Source organism: Geotrypetes seraphini, chromosome 11 (assembly GCF_902459505.1).
Source record: "Geotrypetes seraphini chromosome 11, aGeoSer1.1, whole genome shotgun sequence".
NCBI classification, from domain to species: Eukaryota; Metazoa; Chordata; class Amphibia; order Gymnophiona; family Dermophiidae; genus Geotrypetes; species Geotrypetes seraphini.
In genome coordinates this window covers 98047147-98065927 of record NC_047094.1, presented here as the reverse complement: position 1 = coordinate 98065927, position 18781 = coordinate 98047147, and the positions used below count along the sequence as shown (strand labels likewise).

Here is an 18781-nt window from a genome sequence, read left to right as displayed (position 1 = left end):
ACTTTAAGAATTAGGAAATAATCCAGAGTGCCATCTCTTTATTGAAACAGACATGCAATGCCCCTTTGCACGTAACACATCCTTAGTTCTTGGCATTTTGGACACTTCATAATCATTTTCAAGCCCTGTTTTCAGATTTTAACAAAGATCTTTATCTCTTGGCTTTTTAAAAAAATTTACATGCCAAACATCTGTTGAGTATGTCTGTTGATAAGTTGCTAAACTTTCCAAAATTTGAATATTTCCCACTATTAAGTCTCCATTGATAAAATGTTCCAACGGTTGCTCAAACTGATGAGGTAATGAATGAAAAGTTCAAAAAATGACTTAGGGTGAACTGAATTCTCACTTTGACCGAACTAACCACTGATTCTGGTTAAATAAACAGGTGCCAAAAGGTGAAAACAGATGCGACGCGTTCATCGCTTCATTAGTGAACCTTGAAATAGTTACAGTTAAACAGTTATTTTATTTGATATATACCGCCATTTGTAACAAAAAAGTCAAATCAAAGCAGTGTACAATAAATAAAAACAGTGGAAAATATTTAAAATAAAAACATAACAAGGGGAATGTACATAAGCAAATGAACCAAACTACAGTAGACACAAGAGGACAAAAAGGGCAGGAACGGTTTACAATGTCTTAAGGGAAAAACAAGCAGCCATACATCATTGTTTTGTGTGTGTGTAGTTCTGTGTGTCTGTGTGTCTATATATGTATGTGTGTGTATGCATATTTGCATGTATTTGCCTTTGTGTGTGTACATATCTGTGTTTTGAGGAATACTGTATAGTGTGCATGTTTAGACATTTATTTTAAGCAGTGACTCTCTTTGCCATTGGCTGGAAACTTCCTGTAGCTTATGTCAGAGAACCTGAAAACCAGCAGACTCGTTGACCATAAAAACAAGAGTTAAAACGAAGACCAAAGGGACACAGAAAGAACTTACTATAAGAGTTCAAATGAAGGAAGTCAACGTTTTCTGAGCTCCCAGGAAATATATCTCTGGTAAGAAGACATTGATTTTCGCCAGTCTCATGACTCTCAGCCATTTCTGACTCAAAATCAGGACTGCACTACTATGAAAGGAAGGAAGATATAGCCAGAGAGGAAATGTTGGTGGAGAGGATATGATGTGTGTATCAGATAATGTAAGATATGCATTAAATATTAGGTCTATCACATTCATTGCATTGTTGTGTCTTGAAGACTGGATTGAGAATTCCTAGTTTAGCATATATGCTTGGACCTAGTTGGTCTTACCTCTGGTTACATCATGAATTCTTTCTCACTTGCCACTACACAGTAACATAGTAGATGATGGCAGATAACGACCCGAATGGTCCATCCAGCCTGCCCTACCTGATTCAATTTAAATTTTTTAAATTTTTTCTTCTTAGCTATTTCTGGGCAAGAATCCAAAGCTTTACCCGGTACTGTGCTTGGGTTCCAACTGCCGAAATCTCTGTTAAGACTTACTCCAGCCCATCTACACCCTCCCAGCCATTGAGCCCTCCCCAGCCCATCCTCCACCAAACGGCCATATACAGACACAGACCGTGCAAGTCTGCCCAGTGCTGGCCTTAGTTCAATATTTAATCTTATTTTCTGATTCTAGATCCTTTGTGTTCATCCCACGCTTCTTTGAACTCAGTCACAGTTTTACTCTCCACCACCTCTCTCGGGAGCGCATTCCAGGCATCCACCACCCTCTCCGTAAAGTAGAATTTCCTAACATTGCCTTTGAATCTACCACCCCTCAACCTCAAATTATGTCCTCTGGTTTTACCATTTTCCTTTCTCTGGAAAAGATTTTGTTCTACGTTAATATAAACATACTAGACGTTCACATGCCACTTTCATTTTTCCATCAGTAAAAGGATGTAAATGTTTTAAAATTCCACCGTCTCTTATCCTATCAGGCAGCGTCCTTGGACAAAGACTTAGGGCTCCTTTTATCAAGGTGCGCTACAGGGGTTTGCGCATCTGACATTTCATCACGTTCTAACCCCCGCGGCAAGCCAAAAAACTAACGCCTCGTCAATGGAGGCGTTAGCGACTAGCGCGGCAGGCGGTATTCCGCGAGTTAACTGCCTACCACACCTTGATAAAAGGAGCCCTTAAATTTCTTAATCATGACTTCCAGCACTTATTTAGATTTCAGGAAGCATTTTAAAACATATCTGTTCACCAAGTATATAGGGAACTAACCCCCGTCTTTTACTAAGATGCGCTATGCTTTTTAGCGCGTGGTAAATATTTGCACGTGCTAAATGCTAATGCGTGCATGTTATCCTATGGACGCATTAGCGGTTAGCGCACACATTGATTCAGCGCATGCTAAATGCGCTCTAAAACGCTTAGTAAAAGAGGGCCTAAGTTATTCTAACTTTCTCTTTTGTAAAACGCATAGAGCAGGGGTAGGGCACTCCGGTCCTCGAGAGCCGTATTCCAGTCAGGTTTTCAGGATTTCCTCAATGAATATGCATGAGATCTATTTGCATGCACTGCTTTCAATGCATATTCATTGGGGAAATCCTGAAAACCCAACTGGAATACAGCTCTCGAGAACCGGAGTTCCCTACCCCTGGCATAGAGCTTCACGGTCATGCAGTATATAAGTAGAATGTTAAGTTATGTTATGTTAGACAACGGACTTCAATTAATTTTTCTTTCATTCATTTTGAAAATGAAAGTCCATCTCTATCGCTCTTTAGAAAAGGTGCCCAGAGAAAAGCCCCCAAAATAGCAAGGTTTCTGAGTTATATACATGGGGTAAATGTTCCTCTCCTCCTTGCCTTAAATGACCACTCATGTACTCTTGCCTCATCCTGGCCTCTATTTGAACTGCTTGCTCTGTCTGTTTTCTAGATGAAATGGATCAATCTCCTGCCATACGCCCAGAATATCTCCTCTCAGGAATTCGCACACCCCCAGCAAGGCGGAACAGCAAGCTGGCCACCCTGGGCAGAATCTTTAAGCCATGGAAATGGAGGAAAAAGAAGAATGACAAATTAAAGCAGACTTCGGCAGGTAGGTCCTATCCCAAGCAGAAAAATGAAAGACTGGAGCAGAATCTTCTTTTTTTTCTGTAAAATTTCTGAACTGGAGAAATGTCTGAAGACATGCAGATATTAACTCCAGGAATTTTCTCTTGGTTCTGCCCTGTGGAGATTTAGTTCTGCACAGTCCTTTCTTTCTAGAATAAAAATGTTGGTACTCACCTGCATGTGCATGGCTGTCCTTATGGAGTGGGGTAACTATTGAGGGACCTGCCTCCTTAATGTCCACCTGCCTGTTACTAGACACAAAGGATATGGAAAAGCAGCATTGCATACGTACCTCTTGTTGGAAACAAAAACGAACAAACTTCTTCTGGGGGAGCCCTAGCCAATTCAGGTTTTCAGGATATCTGCAATGAATATTCATGAGATCTATTTGCATAAACTGCTTCCTTGTTATGCAAATCTATCTCATGCGTATTTTTTGTAGATATCCTGAAAATCTGGACTGGCTGGGAAACCTCACGGACAGGTTTGGGAACCCCTACCCTACACAGAAACTACAAACTCACAAAAAATGTCATCTTGGTCACAAATACAATATGGAGGAAATTCTATATATGGCACTGAATATTAAGCTCTATTTCCGCACTAAATTTTTGGAATGAAGAAGCATTCTAATAAATGCAAGGCATTGAAACAGAGCAGAATAGCAGATTCACATGAAGACACATATGTCCATTTATAGAATAGCAATTAAGTTAGGGTTACAATATGACTCCAAAAAAAGGAGAACGGATTGAGTCATCCAGGTTTTATTTCCATTGAAAGCAATGGAACCCGGATGTCTAAATCTGTCCTCCTTTTTCTGGAGTTATATGTTAACCCTAACTTAAGTACTTCTGCAAGAGAAGGATTACCAGACATCCAGAAAAACCCAGACATGCCCTCTTTTTAGAGGATTGTCTGGGTGCCCGGAAGGACTTTCTAAAACCTGGTAGTTTGTCTGAGTTATGGAAAGCCCTAACCTCTGGCTACATCTGGAGGACCTCTGAGCATGTGCGGATGATGTCTCACACATCCATGCATGCTCAGAGGGCCTCCAGAAGCAGCCCGGAGGTCGGAGAACAAAGACTAGGCTTTGTGGGGGTGGGGGCAGAATAGGGTGGGGCTGGAGGCAGAGCAGGGTGGGGCTGGAGGTGGAACACAGCAGGGATGGAGTAGAACAGGACGGGGCCACGTGTCTTGGTTTTTATGTCCAAAAATCTGGTAACGCTATGCAAGGGGGCATTGCCATGGGAGGGTCATGGGCAGACCAAGGGCATTCCCTTAAAATTTATGCATTGTTATAGAAATTGCAAAACTTGCTCATTGGGATTTACACCTGCTGTCAGTTGGTGTAACTCCTCGTGTCAAAAACTTGAGCACCATTTATAGAATTCTCCCCTATATGGATAAAGCCTCACCAGAAAAGAGTAGGGATAGAAAGAGGCCTCCTCTCGGGATCATGGATTCTGGAATCAAATATTTATCTAACATAATAAAACGCTAAGCGCGCATGCGCACTCCTACCTGCGTGATCTGTGATCCATGGAACGTGGCCGGCAGTAGTGCGCATGCGTGCTTACAATGGCCCCACACTCACGGACACCAAGATAATGCTGCGGTTTGGCCAGCTCCCTTAAGTTTATTTTTAAGTTCAAAGCCACCGCCATGGCTCCTCGTCGTAGAAGGCTTCCAATGCAGGCAGGGCTCGTGAACGGAGCCGCAGCGGCACCTTAAAACTTAAAAATAACTCTGGCAAGGAACTAAGGGATCCGGCCAGACTGTGGGAAGGGAAGGGAAGGGGCCTGCTACACAGGGACGTGGAAGGGGTGGGGGGAGGGAAATGCTGCTGCTGCTGCACAGTGAAGTGGGGTGGGGGAGGGAATTCTGCTGCTGTGGCTGCTGCACAGGAAAGTAGGGGAGGGAAATGCTGCTGCGGCTGCTGCACAGGGAAGTGGGGGGTGTGGTTAAAGGAAATGGAAGGGGAGGGAATGCTTCTGCTACTGCTGCACAGGGAAGTGGGGGGGAGGGAAATGCTGCTACTGCACAGGGAAGTGGGGTGGGTGGGAAATGATGCTGCACAAGGAAATGGAGGGGGAGGGAATGCGGCTGCTGCACAGGGAAGTGGGGGGGGGGAATGCTGCTGTTGCATAGGGGGCAGGGAGAGAGATACATAGAAAAAAAAGACAGACAGCGGGAGGGAGGGAGAAAGAAAGATAGACAGCGGGAGGGAGACAGAAAGAAAGGAAGAAAGACACAGGGACAGGGAGAGAGACAAAAAGAAAGAGACAGGGATAGGGAGAGAGACAGAAAGAAAGAAAGACAGACAGACATATATTCTAGTACCCATTAATGTAATGGGCTTAAAGACTAGTTGATGTATATTACATATCACAAACAGAGAGCTCAGTGACTCAATGTGGCTCGTGTTTCGACAACAAAGGATGTCTTCCTCAGGAGTCTAATACAGCAGATCACAATAACAAGCCCACAAAAAGCTTTCTGTCCGGTATCAAAAATGGACTATTGTTCTCATGCGAGCAATCCTTTTTACAATCCCTCTTTGAAGGTAATTAATACAATGCGAAACAAAATATTCTCAGTTACAGCCCCTCAGCAGGGAATTATTTCTATATTCATCTTCGAGAAGAAACAGTAGTAGAAAGATTTAAAAGTTCACTAAAAAGTGTCCTTTTTTTGATGCTTTTGGGAATTAGTTTAGCACAAATCAACAGATTTACTCTGCTTCTTTATAACTACAGTGCTGTGACCTTTGAAAATAAGCATTTCTAGCTACCAGCAACCCCATCCCTTAATGTTTTTCCCTTAGTTGTCCTTTTCTTATGAAATTGTAGTTCCACTCTTTTGCCCCTCCTTCTAGTTTGTGATGTTCATTGTTCGTCTATTGTACATCTCTATTTGATTATTTTATTAATGTACATCGCTTTGAATTTATTATAAAAGCGTTTTTAATCAAATTTTAAATCAAATTTGGAATCCTGTATGTACCAAGCTTTTTATGGGCTTGATATTATTGATCTGCTGTATTAGACTCCTAAGGAAAGGGAAAGGGACTTGTATACACTTCTCCCTCCTAATCCGCGGTTTCAGTACCGCAATATTTTTTTTAAAATCGTTTTTAATTTTGGGGGGCTATTTTTAAGCCCTCTGAGACTCCCCGGAACCTTACCTGGTGTTCTAGCAGGCTTTCGGGGCAGGAGATATCTTCCTACGCTCCTGCCCCATGCAGATCACTCATAGGAAATGGCTGCCGTGAGCTCCCGTAGTCTCTCAAGACTATGACGGGAGCTCACGGCAGCCATTTCCTATGTATTCAAGTCTGTCTGTCAGTCCGTTTTAACCCATTTTAATGCTGTACATTAATTATAAGTTTATTCTATATTTTATTGTTACTCACTTAGTATTGAATAAGTGATTCATCAAATTTAAATAAAACTTGAAACTTGAAACTTGATATGCAATATATCATATTTCCCCAACGATAGGCCACGGCTTATAGATTGATTTTACAAACATGAGTAGTGGGTGCGGCTTGCTTAAATGGGGCGGCCTATCTAAAGACATCCCCCCTATAAATTATCCCCCCCACCGTATCTTTTTAAAATCCTCCTGTCTCTCCCTCGCTGGACAGCTGCCGGCTGCCGGCTGCCTCCTCCAATCTCGCGGCCAGGGGTGCAGGGCAGGATTGAGCTTATCGGCTCCAGCCTGGCCCTACGCCGCTTCCTGAATGGCTGCCATCAGTTCTCGCGAGTCCCGGGACCAGGCTGGACCCGATAAGCTCGCTCCTGCCCTGCACCCCTGGCCACGAGATTGGAGGAGGCAGCCGGCAGCCGTTCAGCGAGGGAGAGACAGGAGGATTTTAAACAGGTACCGGTTCATTCGCTGTTAAGTCGGTGGCAGAAACTTTTAAACTAAGCAATATACCATATTTTACTTCATTAACACTGTGGCTAATAACATGGGGTGGCTTATCTTACAGGTTTAAAACATAAATAAACATTTTCTGCGGCTTATACAATGAGGCGGCCTATAATGTGGAGCAGCGTATCGTTGGGGAAATATGGTACATCAATAAACATATAATTCCAGAATTCATGGTCCCGAGCGGATGCATCTTTCCATCCCTACTCTTTTTTTAGTTGACTTTTCTGGCGTAGGGATTGCGCTTCTTTGTTTGTGGTAGCATAAAGGCTCACTAGAAACAGATGTGACCATAAATTAGAAACAGAAAAGATCAGGCAGAAACTGAACTTGAAACAGCGGAGGAACTATAGAAGCAGAAAGACATATCCTCCTGAATTGCGCAATAAGCATAAGGATCAGAAATCCTGCCTGTTTGGGTTCTCAAAGCTGGAATATTCAAATCATTAAACCCTATATGGGGCTCATAATCGAAACAGAAATACGTCTAAAATCCCTGTTAATAAGCCAAGTTGTCCAAGTGTTGATAACCAAAACGGGTTTTAGACATATTTAAAAATAGCTTATTCTTCTTCAGTGCTGCTGTACGCCCAGAGCTGAAAAGGGCATTTTAGGAGGAGTGATGAAGGTAGGATGTGGGTGGGATGTGGGCTGACCTAGACTTAGTCGTACTGCAAGTATAACCAAAAGTATAATGAGGCTGCCTGGACAAAACTTGTACGTTGTGACTTAGGCCATGAAAAAAAAAAAAAAAAAAAAGGTCTAAATGCCTAGAAGGTATTCAAAATGACCAGATAACCACTGCATACACAAAGTACAGACCCCCACATACTCCCCTAGTGATCACTGACCCCTCACAACACCATAAAAATTGGAATAAAAACGTACATACCTGCCTCCAGAACATCAGCACCCGGCATAGGATAGCCTAGAAGAGCAGCACAGAGGTGGCTTAAGTAGTCTGGGGCTATTGGGGATGTAGACAGGTGGATCTAGTAGGTTTTAGGAGGCTCACCATGACCTATAAGGAAGGTCTGGTGAAATATTTATCTGGCATCCTTTTTGTGAAGTTCGCAGCAGTGCCCTGTAAGGTGCCCCACTACTGTGTTGCCATGTATGGGTGTCCAGTCCATCACTTTGCTGGCCCCTCCCACGTTCAAAAGGTCTTCTTCTAGATGTTTTTGACTTGGACGAATTTTTGGACGAGAATGGGGAATAAAGATAGACGACTTAGTGGTCTGGATGATCAAACGGCTGGACGTATAATTAGATGGTTTTCTAAAAAAGAAAATATTTTGGATGTATTTTTCGGAAATGGACTTTCGACACTGCTGACTTTGGGCGACTAGCGACTTAGGCCCAAAATGGACTTAGACGTATCTTTTGATTAAGCCAATCCACATACTGTCTGCACAGCTGAGCCTCTCAAACCGGGATTGCTCACATTTTGCTGGGGCTGCCGCATGTGCCTCCATATTCTCCCATGGACTTGTTGGGAAGAAACTGCTTCTCCTGTAGGGGGCACTGTTCATAAGTTTTGTTTGTGGTATGCAGACCCTGGGCTCTTTCATTAATGCTAAAATTTCCATGGGCCAATTTTAACAGGCAATGGAAAAGATGCCAGTACTCAGCACCATCAAGTACCCCTCTGGGAAATGGTATGATCCAAGATGGCCGCGGATGCAAGCCGCTGAAGCAGGTTGCCGAACAGACGCTACAGCTGAAAGTTTCTGAGCTCTACTGAGCTGTTTTGTTTGGTTTCCTTGCATTCTAAAATGCCGAAAAGAAGGGGAAAGAGCACCGGTGGGGCCTCCCTACGCTCCGGAACACCTACCTCCGGCAATATGGAAGCGCTGTTTCGGCGATTCCAGGGCACCATGATGACGTAGGGATTGCAGTTAGAGACGCCCCGTGGGAACGGAACGGAGGTGTCTCACCGAAGTCTTGAGACCACTCTGAGCCCCGACGTAAGACCTCCTCCTCTGCACCCCCATGCAACCAGCTCCCCAGGGGTCGAGAGCTCACCGGAAGTCGGGATGAGCTCTCCCCTAGAGGCTGCGCGGAGCTGTGTTGAGGAAGCCGATTCAGGCTCACAGGTTTTGCAGGGGAGCCTGAATGTGGTCGGGAGTGCTGTAACAACTGAAACTGGACCTACTCAAGCGGAGGGAAGTGGAGGAGAGCGGTCGAATGGTGAGCACAAACTTTTGATTACTCATTTACAAATTCCTACCATAGTTAAGCCCCAAGAAGTCACTTTAGATGCCTTGTGGGACCTGGTGGCAAATATGGTGAAAACAATTAATGTCCAACAAGTGCAAGTAGAGGGGAAAATGAAAGACCAAGAAAAAGAAATTACCTTAATAAAGCAAGATATTGCTGACTCAAATACATCTTTAGACAGTATCAAAAATGAATTAAAATCTTCCAAACAGCTTCAAGAGACTTTAATTAAGGACAATGTAAATTTAAGAAGGAAGATTGAAACATTTGAAAATTTTTCAAGAGGCAACAATATCAGATTGATTAATTTTCCACGAATTACAACAATTACTCCGCGAGAGATGTTAAAACGATACCTGACGGAAATATTAGAAGTTCCTAAGGGTTCATTACCTCCATTTACACAGGTGTACTACCTTCCCAAGAAAAATCAAATTCAACAACAGGAAGATAGCCATGGACCAATAGATATATCGGCACTATTGGAATTATCAGATAAAGAAATGGCTACTCCTGCAACATTAGTGGCAACTTTAGCTCTAACAATGGACAAGAATTGGATTTTGAGACTTTTCTTTAAAAATAGAGCAAAAGAATTTATGGGACTCAAAATACAAATGTTCCCAGATTTAGCCAGGGACACACAACGGCGAAGAAAAGAGTTTCTTATGTTAAAACCGGGAATGCTCTTGGAGCAACTTTTTTCCTACGATATCCATGTAAATGCGTTGTACAATATAATTCCCAAAAATATGTTTTCTTTGAGCCTTACCAGTTGACAACTTTCCTTTCTCTTTCTCGGCTAGAGAAGGAAAAGAATGGAGGAGTATAGAATATTTAAGATGTCCTTACCAGCTGACTTGCATTATTTTCTTTAAAAATATTTCTTTGTTTTCTCCGTTTATAATTACATTTTGGATCTTTTGTGGACTTGAGCTGATTTAAGTTAATTGGTATTCCTGAATTTATAATATTGTTGTGGTTTTATTTTCTTGACTTATAGCTTTCTGTACAAGTTTAATCTTGAATTGTATTTTGAAAATTGAATTAAAAAAAAAAAAAGTACCCCTCTGAAAAAAAAAAGCCCTGGTCCTGTACATAATTTTTTGTGTCTTGAAATGTCATGCTAGAGTGAGACCATGAAGACTATGGGTCTGAGACTAGGGTCCTACTCTACAAGAATTACAAGTAATTGGGGTACTCAGTGCATCATAGCTTTATTACCAATGATTCCTGTTCAGCAATGACCATGTGTGCTGCTTTGTGGCAGACCAGGACCTCATAATCTTGTGAATCTATTACTACTATTACTTATCACTTATATAGTGCTGAAAGGAGTACGTAGTGCTGTACCTTTTGGCATTTATAGATGGTCCTTGTTCGGAAGAGCTTACAAGCTAACCTGGACAGATAGACATGATATAGAGGGTAAGGGGATGCAGAACCCAAGGTGAGAGGAGTTAGGAGTCAAAAGCACTCTCAAAGAGGTGGGCTTTTAAATGGGCCTTGAACACTGCCAGAGATGGAGCCCACCGTAGGGATTCGGGCAGCTTGTTCCAAGCAAATAGGGCAGTAAGGCAGAAGGGACGGAGTCTGGAGTTGGCAGTTGAAGAAAAGGGCACGGATAGGAGGGACTTACCAGCTGAGTGGAGCTCACAATGTGGGGGGGGGGGGGATCATAGGGGGAAGTGAAGAGAGAAAGTGAGGGGCAGCTGAGTGAGTGCATTTGTAAGTCAGTAAGAGGAGTTTAAATTGTATTTGGAAACGGATGGGAAGCCAATGAAGTGACTTTAGGAGAGGAGTTGATATCCTGAAACAATCACAACCTGCGAGCCATGATCCAACACATTGACCTAACACTAAAAGCTCAGGAGAAGCATGAGCCAGTAAGTGCCAGCTGAAGGGGTTGTGGCATTCTGAGCCATATTTAGCCCTGGCACTGTCCCATCTGCATTGGCGCTTCCCCTCTCTGCTCTGCCGCCATCCTCCCCCCCCCCCCATGTGCTCTGTCGCAGTGGCAATGGCATGCCACTTTCCTCTCACCACTGTGTTCTCCTCCATTATTTGTTATTAGCATCACCCTATATTAAAACAAGATAATAGGATGGTGCTGGTGGCTGTGCAGAAAAGAGAGTATAGAGGTGAGAACAAAACATGCTCTTGTTGTCGTGAAAGCTGAGTTGATTAAGCAGGCTTTTAGGGCCTCATTCTGCAAACATGCGTCCCAATGGTAGGCGTCCTATAGCCGTCTCTTAGCCAATCAGGACACAAGTTTTTTTTAAAAAAAGGGGGGAAGAACGCCTACATTGTAGATGTGTGTCACGCATCTACGGAGATTCATAGTGACGCTTAAGTATGCCCAAGGCAGGGTGTGAGCGTAGTTTCACCTGGAATTGGCCTTGGGCATGCTCAGGCGTCTCTATGCGTCTCCACAGGCGCAAGACATAAGAGCATAAGAATAGCCTTACTGGATCAGACCAATGGTCCATCAAGCCCAGTAGCCCATTCTCATGGTGGCCAATCCAGGTCACTAGTACCTGGCCAAAACCCAAGGAGTAGCAATATTCCATGCTACTGATCCAGGGCAAGCAGGCCTGCAAACTGCTGGCCTGCATTTAAGGTGTCTGTCTGTTCAGCTATGCAGATGCGATTTCTTAAGGACGCCATGATTGACATGTGATCAGTGGCCGCCTCTTAGGCATCCACTGAGATCTTCATCCTAAAGATAACCTGGTCCTTAGTGCCTTTGAGCTTTGGCACCCTAAGCCAGTGCCTTACGTGGCTCACAATTCCGTAACCTGATTGAATAGCTTAGAGGTAGGGTACATCCGGATTTCTGGCGTCCGGTTGGCTTTTCGAAACCCAGCACTTTGTCCGGGTTTTGAAAAGCTTCCAGCTAGGAGCAACGTTGGGACGGTATCTGCGCATGCATGGATGCAATGCGGTGACATCACATGCATGCTTTCATGTGACTTCATTGCATCACACCAGTGCATGTACAGATGCCCTTCCGACAAGTGAACAGGTTGAGGGAGGTGGGGCTGGGGGGCGGAATGGGGCATGACTGGGGTGGAACTGGGCGAGCCTGGGGGTTCTGGAAAATCTGGTAACCCTACTTAGAGGGGAACACGGTAGAACAGACAGGGCTAGAATAACTGACTTGATGCTTGTTGCATGAAGACACTGTACACAATGTTCTGTGCATCTGATTTTACATTTTATCATTTTCCTAGTGTTGGAGAAAAAGATCTCGACCAGACAAAGCCGGGATGAGCTCATTAAGAAGGGTTTGCTTGAGATGATGGAACAAGGCAAGTGAGAACTTTGCACCTTCTAATGCACTAACCATCCCGATACAACACTGTTAGAGATTTTTAAGGCAAAGTTGCTTATTAGTGAAATAAAAAAGAAATCAGAACACCAGATGTCCTACTGTAGTGAGACAGCTCAGTAGAAAAACATGTTGTGATGTTCTGATATACATCACAAGATAAGATATAGAGCACATGTATGTCATGAATAAAGGCCCTAATTCTATAAAAGCAACTACCGGTCAGTGGCATAGTGAGGAAGGCTGGCGACGCCCGGCATTGTTACGACATGTGAATCCCACTCTTCCCCGCCACTTGGGCACCCCCCTGTCTACCTCTTTAACACCCCCTCCCTTTTTACCAAACCCTAATGCAATTTTTTAGCAGCGGCCATGGCGGTAACAGTTCTGACACTCATAGAATTCCTACAAGCAGCAGGTGGAAGATGTTGCTCGCGCCAGTGAACATTTAAAGAGGTATGCGTGGGGGAGGGTAGCGAGGCTCCTGCGCACCCTGAAAAGATGGTGCCCGGAGCAGTCTGTCCCCCTTACTATGCCACTGATACCAGTAGGCACCTAGATCAGGGCACCAACTGATCTAGAAGCTTAACTTACCTTTTTTTAAACCAGCCTAAATGGCATTGAGAATTGAAAGTGGCATTAAAAACTGATTTTAAAAAAAAAAAATGTAAAAAATTAATTAGCTGGTCAGTGTCTACACTGAGGTGCCTACCAGCACCTACCATGCCTGCACAAAAAGTAGGCATGGTTAGAGGCAGAGTTTGGGCATGGATTGACTTAGGTGCTGGCACGCATCAATGTTAAGCGCCAATATATTAGGCCAAGAAAACCCTGGCTTAATATACCAATGTCTAACATTATTAGTATTATGATTAACCCCCCTCTTTTAAAAAGGTGCGCTAAGCTTTTTAGCACGCAGTAAACGCTAACGCATACATGTTATCCTATGGATGTGCACGCTAAATCCGTGCTAAAACGCTTAGCGCACCTTTGTAAAAGAGGGTCTAAGTCTGATTTATAATTTTTATTGATTTTATATAACTTATACAAAGTGCAAGAAAATATCATAATAACATCAAACAAACAGCACTTTTATACTACATCAAATTCTTAAAACAACCCAAACTTCTTCCTACCCCCCCCCTTTACCCCTCCTGGATGCATATAAAGAATATGAATAATACAATAAATAATCTGAATAAAATAAAAGAAACCATCATATACCACCATGGTCTAACAAACGTATCCAATCGGCTTTAGATGTCATTAAATGCCCGGAACTGACCATTTTGCTCCGCTAACATTTGTTCATACCAATAATACAAACACAGTTACTCCCACCAGAATGTGACGTTTAGACGATCCCAATTTTTCCAGTTTCTTGTGATTAACTATAGCCCAACTCCAGACATTACCAAGAGAAGCTTATCTTTGTGAATATCAAGCGGACTTTCAGGCATAATTGAAGTTCCAAATAAAATGGTCCTGTATGATAATCTAATCTAATCTTCTATTTCTGCGTCGCTCATACTTAGGTAGGCTCAAGGCGACTTAAAGAGGGGGGCGAGGAATGAGAAGGGGGAGGAGGGGTGGGAGAAAAGAAGAGGTGGGTAAGAGGGGGAGGGAGAGGGGTGGAGGGGGGAGGAGAGGATACAGGTGATTAAGTGTCAAATAGATGAGTTTTCAGTTTCTTCCGGAATATGGTGTGGTCATTTCAGTAAGGTCATTCCAAGTTTTTACGCCTAGAAAGGTGAGCATGGAGTAGAAAACACGTTTATATTGCAGATTTTTTTGTGGAAGGGAAATTTAGAAGTATTCTATTGAGGGTTCTGAGGGAAGTAGACCATGCCTTGGAGAAGAGCTGGATGAGAGGAGCTGCGGAGTTTCCGTAAAGTATACGGTGAATGATGCATGAAGTTTTGAAGGTTATTCGTGATGGGATGAGTAGCCAGTGAAGATTAGTCTGACAGCTGTGTTTTGGATGAGTTGCATTTTGTAAATCAGAGTGGTGATGGAATAGGAACACCAAGAATTGAAGTAATTTTGCCCCTTATGGATTTCCAAAAGGCCTAAGTCAATTTAGGCGCTGGTGCTTAACTTTGCTTGACATCCAGTAGGTGCTACTTTGCTAGGCAGCTGCCGAGTTGGACACTGTTTATAAAATCTGGTCCAAAACATCTACTTGATATTGTATTAATGCAACCAAACTTGTTCCATTTAAACCCAAAATCTAACATGTGAACTGGATTCACCTGAGGCATAAAAGCATTAACCCAAGGAGTCTTAGCCACACAGACAGCAAAACTAGATCACCAACTCTCCAATCTACTCATCGTGACCCCAGACTACAAAACTTTCAGAAAAGCAATTAAAACCCTGCTATTCAAGAAATCTATGAATACTAACTAACACCGTATAAAACATTTCAATCCTCTGAAGCAACCCGCTCTACTCTGTAACACCTCTGGACATGTCCAGAAATCCTCTTCTGTAATCCACCTTGAACCACAAGGTAATGGCGGAATAAAAATCACTAATGTAATGTAATGTAATAAAGCAAAAAAAAAAAAAAATAAATAAAAAATAATAATAAATTTGTACTTATGGGAAATGTCTTTGAGTAGACTCAGTGGAATACACCATCTTCTAGTTGGTAGAATATCAAAAGCGATGAATTAGTCTTTTGGTCCCTGACGTAGCTAATCAAACAAATCAAACCACCCTAATATTAATAATATAAAATATTGTTTTGTTATTTATTATTTTTTGATTTATGGTACTAAATTTGGATAATATTCAGTACGAGTGTTAGTTTTTATATTTTCCCTAAATTTTAGCAGTGGCCACAGTGGTAACAGCTCAGACGTTCATAGAATTCCTGGTTCTTTTTAAATTTTAAGGTTGAACCAGACTTTCAATGCCAGGTGGGGATTGCTAAGCTCTAGAAACACTTCAGGGTCTATAAAATGGGGTTCCATTCTGAGGAAGTATTTGATCCATACAAATCATGCATTTATTAACACTAAGCCCCTCCTTTACAAAGCCACGCTAGCGTTTTTAGCACCGGTCACGGTGGCAAAAGCTCAAATGCTCATAGGAATTCTATGACCTTCTTCCTCCCTCTCCTCATGTTTCTTCCCTCTCTATGTTTGCTTTTCCTGTAAATATTGTATTTCACCAAACCTTGCCTTTTGTTTTTATTTTAAGTCCTTAATTTGTCCTGTTTATATGTCCTTGTATATCTCCCCTTTGTTTTTAATATTGTATAATGCTTAGAATTCATGATAGGCGTTTCAACAAATTTAAATAAAACTTGGAAACTTGGATTGACATGGATTAAATACTTCCTCAGAATGGAACACCGTTGTATAGACCCAGAAGTGTTTCTAGAGTTTAGTAATCCCCACCTGGCATTGAAAGTCTCTGGTTCTACCTTAAAATTAAAAAAAAAAAAGCACATTCATGATATTTAAATTTGGATTTTATGCCGCTTCTTAATATTAACGGAGCGCCTTCAAAATAAGCTTTACCGACTGCCTTTGCTTTTCTGGTACACGCCATTGCCTCCTGCTTGCAGCATCTTTTACTATCACACAAAGGGGTCCTTTTATTAAGGTGCGTTAACCGACGTAGCGCGTGCTAAATGCTAATGCGGCCGTAGAATATAATGGATGCCTTAGCATTTAGCTCACGCTAATCTTTAAATCGGTTATTAAGTGGCTATCCCCAAATTCAAGCACATGTAGAACATGTGTGCTGTCTTGTTTTTCTTGAAATTTACTGTGGTTTCAACTTTATTCATGATACTTTGATTCTGAAGCGGAAATGACATGTGCAAAAACAAAAAAGCAATTCAATGCAGGCAGGAGCCAAATGGAATCAAGTGTGTCCAGTACTTAACTGAATATTATATATTCATGCAGAGCCAGAGCCAGGACTGGCTAGTCGGTATTTAGTATCCTACTTGCTAAGCAGCCTTTCATGACAAGGAATCTTATCATTATCAGTCCTTCATTCAATGAGAAGCGAGACTGAACTTATGAATGCAAAGCAGTGCCAGATGCAAAATAGAAAAAAATATATATATCTTGTCACTGTAAGTGCGAATAGTAATAAGTTTGCTTGCCTCTGTTATAAATTCATCCATGGTCCGGCCCCCTTATACATGATCCCAGGACAAGCAGGCATGATATTCTCACATGTGGGTGATGTCATCTACGGAGCCCCAGCGCGGACAGCTTTTCAAGCAAACTTGATTGAAGTTTCAAGTTTGCTACACTGCACCACGCATGTGCATGCCTTCTTGCCCACTAGAGGGCGCATCCCCACCTCGTGGTCCTCAGTTCATTCTCTTCCGCGGAGCCAGAAGCCCTGTGGAAATTGTGCTCTTAGTTTTGCCTTCTGTCACCGCGGCTGTGTCTCTTTTTTGACTCGGTCGCTGTGTTTTTCTCTTTTGTTCTTTTTATTTCTTTCAGTTTTCGTCGAAAAAAAAAAAAAAAAAATCTTTTTCGTTCGGCTCCGGGGGCTCCCGGTAACCGCGGCCGCGGGACCTCGCTTGTTCCCGGCCGGTTTTTGGGCCCATGTCCCGTCCTGTGACGGGCTTCAAAAAGTGCACCCGGTGTGATCGGCTCCTTTCAATTACCGATCCTCACCGGTGGTGCTTGCGTTGTCTGGGCCCTGAGCACCCCACCGACACTTGTTCCCGGTGCTCCACTTTTCAGAGGAGAGCTCTCCGCCGCCGTCAGGCGCGTATGGCGGAGCTCTTTGCAGTGGACCCCGTGGCGGGGAAGGCCTTGACGTCGGCCTCGGCTTCAGCCCCGGCCTTGACCTCGGCCTCGACTCCTTCGTCCTCACCCCGGGAGCCCTCGACGTCGAAGCTGGTGTCTTCGACTCCGAAGTCGGCGAAGGGTAAGTCTTCACTTCCTTCTTCTGTTTCAGCTTCGAAGAAGCCATCCTCGAGTTCCTCGGCGGGGGCGGGTGGGCCGTCCTCGGCCCCGCCCCGAGCGCCGAAGTCGGGTGCCCCGCGGGAATACTCGGTACCGAGGTCGCCCTCGAGGGAGCACCCGACGGCCCCGGATCTGCCGGCTGTGATGGGAGTACCCGTCTTCCAGGACTTGCTCCGGGCTCTCATCGCCTCGGAGCTGTCCGGGGCCCTCACGCACCTTCAACAGGCTTCGGCCTCGGCTGCCCCGGTGTCGGTGACCTCGGTCTCGATGCCCTCGACTTCGGGCCCGGGGGGGGGTTTCGGCCTCGGCCCCGACCTTGCCCTCGACCTCGGCGGACCAGCCTGAGCGGAGCGTGCGGCCTCGGGACAAGGTGCGGCGAGTTCGGAGGATCTCTTCCTCTTCGTCCTCGTCGAGGTCCTCCCGGGGTTCCTTGCCCTCGGGTCAGCCTCGGGCGAAGCGTCGATCGAGGAAGCCCAAACGCCAACGGGCCTCTCCTCGATGCCGCGGTCGCTCCTCGCCGACCGGGGCGGAGACCCTGCGGGTCTCCGAACTACACCTCGACAATCCGAGGCTGTTCCGTTCGTCTGAGGTTGAGTGCTCGAGGGACTCTTCGCCAAGACGAAAGGGGCGTGCCTCGGTGCCACATACCCCGGGGACTTCCCGAAGGGGTTCCTCGGGGCATGGGCGGTCCCCGACCCCGCCTAGATCGCTCGGTGCGGCTTCTTGGGGTTCGGGGTCTGGCACGGGAAGGGAACCTCGTTACTCACGCGAGGCTTCTCCTTCCTTCTTGGCAAGGCGCTCGTCTCGATCACCATCTCCGCCTTCGAAGCCCTCCTCTTTCTCTAGATTTGTTCTAGATATGGGAAGGGCTTTGGACCTTGACCTGGGAGCAGGATCAAAGTACACCAAGGAGTTTTTGGAGGAGCAGGATTTACCCTCTCCCCCAAGAGAGACGCCTCATCTCCCTCTTAATAAGGTTCTAAACCAGACCTTTTTGAGGAACCTTGACTCCCCTCTTACAGTCACAGCGGTGCCTTCTAAGATGGAGTCCAAATATCGCACTGTCCCGTGCAAGGGCTTTGATAAGGCACAGCTGTCCCACCAGTCCCTACTGGTCGAGTCAGCTTTGAAGAAGTCGCAGCCCTCCAGGGTCTCTGCGGCGGTTCCCCTCGGACGGGAGGGACGGACCTTGGACAAGTTTGGGCGTCGCCTCTATTCCAACTCTTTGATGGCGACCAGGGTCCTAAATTACGCATTCACCTTCTCGTCTTATCTGAGACAGATGGTGAAGT

The 18781-nt window shown here is 44.4% G+C and overlaps 1 protein-coding gene across 1 annotated transcript in view; it reads left to right on the top strand.

Moving 5' to 3' along the window:
• The window catches only part of PHACTR3 (phosphatase and actin regulator 3), a 312301-nt gene that overhangs the window by 121787 nt on the left and 171733 nt on the right, over positions 1 to 18781 (top strand). The window contains exons 2-3 of the mRNA XM_033914120.1: positions 2875 to 3036; positions 12446 to 12523. Coding sequence (XP_033770011.1) covers positions 2875 to 3036; positions 12446 to 12523 — 240 coding nt within the window. The remainder of the gene's footprint in view (positions 1 to 2874; positions 3037 to 12445; positions 12524 to 18781) is intronic.